This window comes from Parasteatoda tepidariorum, chromosome 5 (assembly GCF_982258835.1).
Source record: "Parasteatoda tepidariorum strain Cologne lab strain chromosome 5, Ptep-v5.0, whole genome shotgun sequence".
NCBI lineage: Eukaryota > Metazoa > Arthropoda > Arachnida > Araneae > Theridiidae > Parasteatoda > Parasteatoda tepidariorum.
The window spans coordinates 73972702-73984703 of record NC_141759.1 but is presented as its reverse complement, the minus strand read 5'-3'; the positions used below and the strand labels follow the sequence as shown (position 1 = coordinate 73984703).

The window sequence follows — 12002 nt, the reverse complement described above, 5'->3', positions numbered from 1 at the left end:
AATATTCTATTATTTCATATTATTTTAAATTTATTTCAAAAATTTTCCTAAAATATTTCAGCTATTGGAAATATTGGTTACATATTCAGTGATCGCGATTCCACCGAAATTCCTTTGGTAATGATTTTTATTTCGGTTTTTCTGGAATGTCACAATTTGAAGAAATGCCTCAGTGCTACCCCCCTTTTTATGACTAGTTTCTCTTGGTATCTCCTTCACCTGCCATAAATTAAGATTTTTTTATATTTTTATTTCTCCTTTCTTGGATTATTCGAACTCACGTCGAGGTGAGTTCTTTTTATTCTTTTTTTAACTGTTGTCTCGCCCCCGTGATCAGGTCAATCGGAAGCTTGATGTGGGGATGATTCATGCAATTGACCAGTTCAGGCTTGTCTAGGTTGTTTGTTTCCCAATTCCGCAACCGGAAAAGAAACTATTTCAAATATCTGTCAAAAAAAGAATTTATCTTTTTGCTGTGAAAAAGTCCGTGTGTCCAGATGAACTTTCAGATTTAATGAACAGGCTTGTAAGATTAATAGACTTTTTAGCACTTGTTTTTCTTTTAGAAAAAAAATTTGAAACAAAAAATTATAATTTATTAATACCTTTTAAAAAGAAGAGAAAAAAAACGTGTACTTCGATATCTTTTTTGAAGTTATGTTCATTTAAATTTATACTCTCATCATGTATTTTCATAACTAGCTTCGCAATATAACTATCTGCTCATATAAGCTGCTAAAGAAAAGTACAATTAACACATTAAAAAAAAAATAGTATTCCAAAATTTTAGCTTAATTTTCTCTTATGTTAAATTACTTAATTTGGGCTTAAGATACTGTAAGACGATTTTTATCCTAAAAGATTGATTCAAATTTTGGAATCTTATATTAATCTATAGATATTCCCTAGAAGTTTTTTTTTTTATGTTGTAGCCTAATTTATAAAAAATATGTCATATTTCGATAATATTTTGTAGCTTAAGAGTTGATTTGACGTTTAGTAGAAAATATTTCACTTGCAAAAATATTTACTTTCAATTTTAAGAAAACTATGTTTTTCATCCTGTGCATTTATGGTAACTGACAACAAATGTTTCCCCCCAATGAGCCATGACAATGAGATTTATCTTTAATTCATAAATAGCAGTAACAACAAAAGAGAAAGAGGAAAAAAAACTATTGTCCTTATTTTATTTTCCGGTAGTGAGTCTAATTTATTCTCGAAAAATGTTTTGAAGACCAGGGGTCTGTTTAGAAGAAATTTGGGTCCGTTAACGGACCCTTCACAAAATATTTTAACTTAAAAACGGACCCTTCACAAAATGATTTTTCTTTTAATCGGACCCTTCACAAATTTGTTTACCTTCATTATTGTTTTGTTAATCAAATAAACCCTTCCCAGGGCAGAAAACAAGAAAGATGGATGTAAACGAATTAAGTTTTGTCTTCGGCAGACGATTCTTCCATTATTCGTCCGAAATGAATATTCTGATACCAAATATTTGTATGTTGCATCTCTAATTTAGAAGCAGCAATTGCTGTTTATTTTTGAAAAATTAATTTTTTTAATTATAATTTTACAGTGCTGAGCTAATCTTGTATCTATTTACAATTCAAAAACTCCTTGAAAAAGTTTTTTTGCAATAACCGGACCCTATTTGCACAAATTCATAAAAGCGGACCCTGGCTGAAAGAATGTGGGTATTTTTTTCACAATTTCACGAAAATCGGACATTTCACAAAATGTCTGGACAGACCCCTGAAGACAATTGTTTACACTCAAAAACAATTAAAATGTTTTGTAATATTTATAATAAGATAGATTGAAAAATTAGTAATTAGAATCTATGCCATTAGTTACAAATGTCAGGGATCTCCCCCCCCCCCCATTCATTTTGAGTTTGTGGTCCCTTGTAGTGTTTCGTTCATTCTGCAAGGCAACCTCTCTGAAGCGACCACTCTCTGTTCCACAATAAAATGGTCGTTCTTAGGGGTTACCTCCATTGGCTTCAAAATGTTACCGAAGGTACATGATTTATCGCAAATATTTTAAGTTTAGTCTGAGGTTCTCGTGGTACCGAAATGCCACTTGTGTTGGTGTCATGAGAACTAGATCGATGAATAAAATTTAGCGTCAATCAGTTGTGTAAAAACAAATTTACCAATTATGAATGATAGAACTATTTTAAATGAATAAACAATTATGTTTTCTGTTTATGTTTACATTTAATTTTATATCATGAAAATTTATCAGCTTTAAAAAATAAGAAGGTTGTTTGTTTGAGATGCTTAATTTTTTCTAAAATGACTATTTATTTTAATTTAAATGTAAACTCTAAAAATAAATCATTGATAGCATCGTCAGAAGGATCTCTCTAAATAAGAGCCTTACTCAAATATTTTGAATAACCTTTTCCGCATTTGGTGTAGAGGATTGCCCGGTCGCTGGGAGAGGTTTTGATTGTCCATAGCAGGGGTGGCCGAGCTCCTTGACTGTCGAGTCATTTTTCAAAATTTGAAATTTTTCGCGAGCTACAATTAGAAACGTATTTATAAAGTATGCAAAAAAGGTATTAAAAAAATTTTTTTTTGCTGAAATTATATTTATTGAAAACATATAAATAAAATTACAAAATATGTGTATTGAGTTTAAATATTAAACACATTCATTTTACTTCTCTTGATAATTCTTTAAAGTTTGGTGAATAATTAGTGACAGCACTTCTCAGTAATTCTTTGAGATGCTGGCTAGTTAATACTGATCGGTGTTTGGATTTCAATTTTAAAGTGGAATAGAATGATTCACATGAGTACGTTGTTCCGAATATTGAAATAATTCTACAGTCAGCCTTTTTTAATTCAGGATACTTCGATTCTGGTACAAATGTCCAAACTTCAGTAATCGACGTCGACTTATATTTTAATTGTAGAGCTTGATCGTCTTGCATCTCGATTAATTCTAATACTTCAGATGCTTTTTGGGTCATAATTATATTGGAAATGGGAAACTCACCTTGAATTATGTTAATTTCAAATGGATTCAGAAAAATATTAAAATATAATAGCACAAAAATGAAATGGGAACTCTAGTACATTTATCAAGAGCCACAAATGATCGTTCAAAGAGCCGGAGATTGGCCACCCCTTGTCTATAGAAAAATTTCCTGAAAATCTATAGAAATATATAATTTGAAATCTGTAGAAAAAATTCCGTGCCTCCCTAAAGTGTTTTTTCCTGGAAGTTTCACTGTATTTTCAACTTCTCCCTATCAATTTCCTGAAACTGAAGAAAGCGGCCATTTCTCCATGCTTGATTTTAATGAGGAGCTTGATGAATCTCGTGTGCGTTGCGTGAGAAAATTACAAGGGTGCAATAGGAACGAATTCTCGAACGCAGACCCAATTGTCGTCGATTCATCATATTGTTTCCTGCTCTTAAATTAACTTTAAACTTTATAGCGTGCTGTGCTTCGTTATTTTTCTCATCATTCGGGGAAATTGTTTTGACTTCGTGTCGCAATGTAGTCTTTAAGTTGATAAAATCTATTAAAAAAATTAAGTTCCTTTTTAAAACGAAATTCATTTCAGACGTAAAATTACACTGGAGAACGAATTTTTTGTTGCATTTATATAAATATTTTAGCTTGCCAAATTCGGGTGGGGGGATTTAAAATCTGAATTTAGTTTTGCTCCTAAAACTACAGTTTTTTATTTTTTTATTTTTATATAACGCTTTCAGTTTATTTGTTTTCGAAATGTACAAGTTTAAAAACATTATATAATAACGGGGGGTCGCTTAAATGTTGCAACAAACTTCTTCAGGAGTTCGGGCGCATCATCAAGATTATAATTGCATAGTAATTCATGCTCGATACTAGTCGTAAGCTGCTGGGGGCGCTTCCCTATTGTGACCTTTTCTGAAGCACATGAAGAACTTATAGTTGTGTATGACGAAATGGGTTTCCATGCAATTTAAACGTGATGATGTGCCCTAACTCCTTTAGAAATTTGTCGTAACATTTACGCGAACTCCTATTATTATATAATGTTTATAAACTTGAACATTTCGACAAAAAATAGACTAAAAATGTTATTTTTTAAAAAAAAAATGTAGCTTGGAGTGAAACTGATAACTGGTTTCAGATTTGAAATGAGCAGCCTAAAAATATCAAGGATCCGTTAATAAATATCATGCAACAGAAAAAAAAATTGTTTTGTATGAACAAATTTGTCTAACTGTGTTATCTAGAATAAGTGGTTTTCTTTTATCGAAAAAATTTACATTTTTCTCTGTATTATAAAAAAAAAATGGGCAAGTTTTTCACTTTCATAACGCAAAAATTAAAGGACGGGGGAAAAAAAAGAATAATTTTTGCGCATTTTTAAATAAATCTTAAAAGAGACATTCTAATCTAAAGTTGTTATTAATGATGCCATAATGTAATTGTTAATTTAAGTCAAACGATAATTTTTTTAGCCATGTGATTTAATTTTAGAGTAGGTAATAAAAATGTGTATGAATATCAATTCAATGTCTTTATCAGTAATCCTTCCCTCTGAGAATGGGATAAATGAAATTAGCTATCTGGAAAGAACTGCAAAAGATGTTCCTAAGTTTGGCAGGAGGCACGTTTTCTAAATATAATTTAAGTATAAATGATATTTCAAGTCCAAAAGATGGCGGTATAAAGTAAGACTAAACCGAAAAGACTGGCCAAGCAGTCTTAAAGAACTACGTGAGACGTTCTAGAGGTATACGAGTAATGATCTTTATTTTTATGCACATTTATTCTATTTTATTATTTTTTTTAGTTATTTATTCAGTGGCGTACCTAAACATAGCTGCGCCCCTCCTCAAGATTAACCAAGTGCGCCCTATATTAGACTTACCATAAAAAATTAAAATTACAATATGAAACATAAACACTATGACGGAGAGACATAAGATTATTTATAACCATTAATTTTATTTTAATTTAGGATAATAAAAATCATAATAGCGACGCAAAGGTGAAATTTTAAAAACAAGTAAGTCAAACATTGTTATACACTTACAACTTGAAATAAAAGTAATTTTAATAAAAATATAAAATAGCTCACTATCTTACAATAATTATGTTTGAAGTTTAGTTAAAGGTTATTATTATTCATGAACTCAATTTTTTTAAAGACAAATTATAAAAAATATTTTTATTAGTATTCTTTATTTTTTATTTTTTATGGAGCATGCGTCCTCTAACCATCGAGGTAGCTATTTACGCCACTTTATTTTTTGTAATTTTTGCTTTATATCTACTTACAGGAATAGTTAGTAAATCGGGCAAAATTAGAAGCTAATTTTAGCCGATTTCGTTTTAAAAGTATCTGTGCAAAGTTTTGTTATTCATGAAGATTCATCTTCTACAGCAGGGATTTCCAACTTACATGAGGCCGGGGGCCGCAATTAAACACACCAGTCGAATGGCGGGCCGCAACTTTATCAAAATTTTATATAGGTCTCTTTAATGTTTGAAGGAACATTAAATATTACTGTCAGATTTTTATTTAGTTGTACAAAACAAAAGTATTGAATTACAAATAATAAGAAATATTTTCTTGTATGCAAAACCTGAGAAATAAACTTTTTTTGAACCGTTGGTATGTTAAATTTCACAGAAACGAGGAAATTAGGTTTTTTTAAACGAAAGAAAAGTATTTTAAACCCATATAGATTTTTTACGAAAATTGTCCGCAAAAAATAACAACTGATATACAGTAGGGAACCGATTATCCGGATAACTGATTTTTCCGGTTTTCTGAATCGCTACAAAAAGCCGTTTTTTTTTATTGTTAAACCTAACTAAAAAAATTTTTTTTGGAACTAATCTTAAAAAGAAGAAAAAACGATGAAGTAGTACACTAATGATTATTTCCAAAATGATGGTAAGGTAAACATCTTTCAAAAAAGAAAGAAAAATCCTAAGAGGAAAAAAAATTTTTTTTTGAAAATGGCGGGAAAATGTATCGAATTTCGTACCGGTTTTTTGGTTTTCCGGTTTTCTGATTTCGGGATAACGGGTTCTGCACTGTATTTTAGTTTGCGAGCCACAAAAAAAGGCTTCGCGAGTCGGAAGCGGCCCGGGGTCCACCAGTTGGTAACCACTGTTCTATACATTTAATAAAAGCTAGTAATAGTTTGTTTTTTTTTCCCTTTCGGTGCCACATGGCTTGTTCTATTGTGGTTAAAGTAATTAGAGTGATTATTCACCGGGGCAATTTTAAAGATCATAAAAATGCCTTTTGTTCCCCTCTCAATCGCAACTAACATTATGGTAGGAAAAAAATACATTGGCCATTCGATGTGATATGCATCCTTTTTCCCGGTAGCTTTTAATGCTGTATGCAACTAATGAATGTAAATGAAAAGCCAGCGACCTTGGTGATAGAAGAGAGTAACTTGATTTTTATTTTCTGTTTAGAAATGGCAACAACTTGACCCAATGAAAGGCTTTGCTCTGTGATAGGAATAATTCTTTACGTGACTCTTGTCCCATGCTCTTAAGTTTTCATTCCAATTGCTTTTTTTATTTATTTAATTTTCTTTGTATGTGTACATTTGGTGGAGTTGAGATAAAACCACCGTGATCGAGTGTTTAAAGTGTTATTTTCATTCGATTATGCATCTTCCATCTCTGCTTTATATTTTAGCTATGTTTTGATTTAAATTCAACACTTGTTTTAATTTCTTTTATTCATGAATTATTTATTTACTTCCTATGTATTTTTTTTTTTTTTTAAACAAACCAGAAAGTTAAACACGTTGATAATAAATTGCGGTCTGCGGAGACTGTTATTTCATATTTATTTCGCATTTTTTTTTAATTCCGGAGAATATATAAAATAATATGTAAATAAAATTTTAGAAATTTGAAAATTAATAATTTAAATCAAATTTTATGAAACGAAACTTTTTCTGGAGGGGGGGGGGGTCAATTTTAGTGTATTAATTTAGTTTGATTTAAATTTTAAAAAATTAAAATTTTAAAAAGAGATAAGTGTAAAATTGCTGTTTTGGAATTAACTAAAGGGCTGTTCTGTTCTTCAATCCCCTGAACTACTTTCGGGGTTTTCTACTCGGTCTACACTCTGACCTCACTTCGTTCCCTAATAAGATACTGATCTATTGTAGTCTAGCTGTGTATTAATTATAGTCCTCATTTTAAAATGTTCTAAAATTTGCAACATATAATGTAGAATTCTAAATTTCAGTTTAAGTTTTAAGTTCTTTATTCTGTCATGAACTTGTAAAACGTATGAAAACCTGAGAAAAGGGTAAGATAATAAAAAAAAAGCATGGTGACAAAACTAATAAAAGTAGAAACCAAGTTGAAACAAAAATTTTGGTTGAATCGATAAGCAACTTCAAACGTTATTTGACATAAGTTGCGCTAAAATGGGCTATTCCGAAAACTTATGTAAAATTTCTCTATTTAGCAATTTTAAATCTGGAAGTTTAGAAACACAACAGTGACAGAATTAAATGATCTTACGCTGGAAACACCTACATATTTTCAATAGTATTTCTAAACAATGTCTCTTTTGATTCTTTTCTTTAGTTTCACTAAAAAACAATCTTGATTATGTTTAGTGTTCATAGTAAAAATCGCGAAGTGGTAGAAAATTAGGTTCGTGTGCGTTACAGTTAAGATAAGACAAACTATATGCAAAATCTTTGTATTGTATATAAAATATGACAAACTCAACCAGCTACATTGTTTTTCTTTAGATGCGAAGATCTGTAAATGAAAGTGACTCTCTTAACATGCCCTCCCCACTCCTTTTCATATTCTAATTTTTAATGGTATACACTTAGAATCTCTTAGTAAAAATTACAAACTTGACTATGTCATTAGAAACATTTATGTGTGAGAAACATATAACTTAATGTGGCAATATAATAGTCACATTAAGTTTAACTAGATTTAAATCTAAGTTAAAGTCAATGAAAAAATTTATCATAATTTTAATGTTAATGAATGGATTACATTAAATTTTTTATTGTTAACTATGTAAATTTTCTTGTTGCACATAAAGTGATTGTATCATTAATTATTTTTTCTGATTATAATTTTATACTGTAATCTTACACTATTTTTTCTTTTCTTTTTCAGTTCTTTGTGCAAAAAATCTTGTAAAAAGAGATCTGTTTCGTAAGTATAGTTATTTTATGAATGTGCAAAAATTAGCCATCAAAATATATCAACATTTAATTTAACTTGTTTCATATTTCTTATGCTATATTAATCGATTTTATTGATGGCAGAAGCTGACTGGTGCGGCCTTAAATTATTCTGGGCTGTAGTGTCGAAAGAAGAAGTTTTAAATATCTATTTTTTTAAAACATGATTTTTTTGTTCAGATATAATTTATTTTAAATCATTGATTCAAACGTATATAAATAATTTATTTTCTTTTAAATCCATATCTTGCTCGTGTATAGTTGCCATGATTTAACCACAAGTCCATTTCTCTTAATCGGCTCTAATATTAACCTTCTTTATTTTTCAACCATTTTATGCGCCACCAACAATCATAATTCCATACTAATTTCATGTTGACTACTATATTTATTGCATATATCTTACCCTGTATCAAAAGAGCACTTCTCAAAATTTTTCTTTTTAGTTTCTAATTTTATTATGGTAATAGCATATTGGTTTATGCAAGAAGGTATATTTTTTTTTTTGGAGTTATATTTCTAGCACTTTTTGTTACGTATACAATTTTGCAACAAGAAAGACAAAGGAAGGAGAAGCATATTTATAGTCTGTGGTTTAGTTGAAGGATAATAATTGTATAATTTCTAATGATATTTGTTTAGTTCCAGCAAACACGCCTAAAAATGATACTGAGAACTCAGACTAAGCAATTTTTTAAAAATATTTAAATCTTAATTTATATTGAAATTGACTTACAATTACTAATATTCCCACTTTCTAAATAATCCATAGTTCAAAAGGTAGATAGAGTAGGTTCAAATATACAGTAGGTTCTCGACAATCCGGTCTGAAGTGGCAGAAGACCAGGTGGAAGGAATTTCAACTTCTTAGCCCTCTCTTATTTGATAAAAAATGCATGTTATACATTTTAAGATAAATGATTATAGTATAAAAATACCCAATGTTTATTATTTAAGTGCACAACTGATGACTTATAGTTTGTCTAGAATAAGAACTCCTCCAGACATTCATCTGGACCTCTGGCAGTTACTATGGTGGAATATGACTATTTCAAGTAGGGGTGCGGGGTCACTGTTTTGAAGTGGTTTTGGCGAGAGAAAGGGAATCTCTTTCTTCGGTCTAATGTGTTAGTCCTAGAGTGAAGCTACCCTCCCTAAAATGCACCATTCTTGTTTCCATAGCACCAGACGGCCTCAGACTTTGTGAGGAGAGGAGTTCTTAGCTTAGACAAACTATAGGTGTTTTTGTTACTTGTTATTTTAATGATTTATATTTGATAACTGATGTTTATGATGTAATTAACTGATAAGTTAGGACTAGGAAATGTCAAAATATGTAGGTTACTGCTTTATCACTCATCTTTTCTCACTCCACCTATCACATGTAATTTTACAAAGGACTGGTAACATTATTCCTCATTTTACACTTTGCCGGATAGTCGTAAGCCACATAATTCTGATCCCACTCTCATTAAAAAAGAGCTGTTTTTAAATTTTAGATTTATTTCTTTAAAACTGCCAAAATTCATAACTGAGTTTCAAGTCCAAAATTTCGTCTGTTCATTTTTAACTTATATTAATGCAAACAGCTAAAATGTAGTAAAGAAATAAATTCTCTATTCTTAGTTCAGATATCATCTCCACCCAGTTCTTGAAAAATGTTTGAATTAAAATCTATAAACTATGGGTCAATTGTTCAGTCTTTAAGAACTGGTGTTGGTTTGTGATAAACAGTTTGCAGCTTAAAATTATGTTAAAATAAGGATAGAAAAAAATCAATAAACAAGTCAATGCCACTGATATCTATATACTTGTTTAAAAAATATATCTTGACGACTATAACTGCATTTCCTCCTTTTCTTATTCAGGTTTACCCGACCCGTTTTGTAAAGTTAGCGTTGATGGATCAGGTCAGTGCCATTCCACAGATACATGTAAAAACACACTGGATCCCAAATGGAATCAACATTATGATTTGTAAGTAGAATGCAAGCAGTACCTTTAATTATTACTAAACAACCGAGGTACCTGGTTAAAAAAATTTCTGTATATTTATTGATCTTTAACTTATATATTTTTTAAGTTACAGTTGTAACATGGTGTGTAGCGTTTTTAAAAAGTACTTAAAGGCTCTTATTTTCAATTTTCGTTTTTTAAATGCCCTTAAAGGTGGTTTTTTCTTTGGGTGTTTTTAAAAAGTGCCTAATTTTCCGTTTATGTTTTTTTAAAAATTTGACCATGTCGATTTTTAACACGTATTATGCAAAATCGTCATTTTCACCTTGTTCTATTCAACATTTTCACAATTCATTCAACCACAATCCATTTCAATGTACTGATGGTCCATAGCGTATGAAAGCGCCAATTATTTTACGTGTTTAAGGAAATATTTCCGAGTCCGCAGTGCGCCTACTGAGCTGAGTTCAGCGAGATTCTTGCACTCTCATGTGCAACTCTGCTGCATTTTGTAAGATATTCTCCATTTCAGGCTTCATTTTCCACCCTCTGATATCGAACCGAAAAATCTCTCAATCTCTTTATGGTGGCTAACATAATCAAGAAAAGAATTCTTTATCAGAAACTAGTTATTTTATCATGATCATGTAAAGTCTTTGAAAAATATTTTGCATTTTGTTAATGTATATAGTACTTAAAAATATTTTTTGCTGAAAAGGTGCTTATTTTTTGTTGAAAGATTTGGCTACACACCCTAATTTTTAATTTGTTTTTGTTTGTGTGAAAGAGGTACCTGGGTAAAGAATTTTCTGTATGTTTGTTGATCTTTCTATATTTATATTATGTCTTAAGTTACAGTTGTTATTTTTAATTTTTTTGTTTTTGCCTCAAAATAATTCGTACGAAAAGAGTTTTTTTTAATATAAGGATAATGTAAAGATAAATAAGTCTTGGATTCTATCTTTTATGATCCAGAAAACCAAAGAGATTTATAAACATTAAGTGAAAGCACAGTGCCTCATATCCCTCAAAAATCTGAGGTCCATGTGTCTGTTGGGAAGGTGAAGTTATCTTTTGAAGTCATCTTAAAAAGTAATCTACCAAAGCGTCAGACTATCACTGGTGTCTTTTACTGCATATCTGCCATTCAAGAAATAATGAAGTTTGATTACCAATTGCATCTGTCTCATGAAAATGCACCTGCTCACCATCTCCAGATGTAATTGAGGAATTATAAAGTGCACTTTTTAAAATTTTACTACATTCAACTGATTCTTTTGATCTTGCACCAAATTACTTTTTCTTATTCCTATAACTCAAAATTTGTTTTTTCTCAAAATTAAATGGAATTCTGTTGTAAGAATAATTATTTCTCGTGTAATCTACAGAGCTTTTCAAAAATGACCCTCAAAAGGGTAATCAATGCTGGCAATTCCCCCTGTTGTTAATTATGTTATTTATTATTTTATTAGATAAGTTCTAATTAAATAATAAATAAATATTTAGATTCCATATTTGTTGTTTTTAGCATCATTTAAAATATGTGATAAATGTGTTATGATTTAGGTAAATTTAAATTAAAAAGTCATTGCTTATTAAGCACAAACATTTTAGTTCGTTCCTAAGTTCAATTCTTAATATTTTAAAATTATTTCAAATAAGTATTGCTATGTTTTATAGGTCTTTTTATTTTCAAATTTTATTTTATTTTTCAGTTAAAAATTTTACCATTGTTGTCAATTTAATAAAAATAGGAGTATATTCTTATGTTTACTTGTAAATTATCTGGGTGTTTTCTCTTAATTAAAAGAACATTGATTTTTCTAAAG

The 12002-nt window shown here is 29.9% G+C and overlaps 1 protein-coding gene across 2 annotated transcripts in view; it reads left to right on the top strand.

Annotated features, from left to right (window-relative positions):
- Smurf (SMAD specific E3 ubiquitin protein ligase) overlaps positions 1-12002 on the top strand; it is a 77024-nt gene that overhangs the window by 41281 nt on the left and 23741 nt on the right. For both annotated transcript variants that reach the window (XM_016050243.5, XM_087164213.1), the window contains exons 2-3: positions 8150-8188; positions 10086-10194. In XM_016050243.5, coding sequence (XP_015905729.1) covers positions 8150-8188; positions 10086-10194 — 148 coding nt within the window. The remainder of the gene's footprint in view (positions 1-8149; positions 8189-10085; positions 10195-12002) is intronic.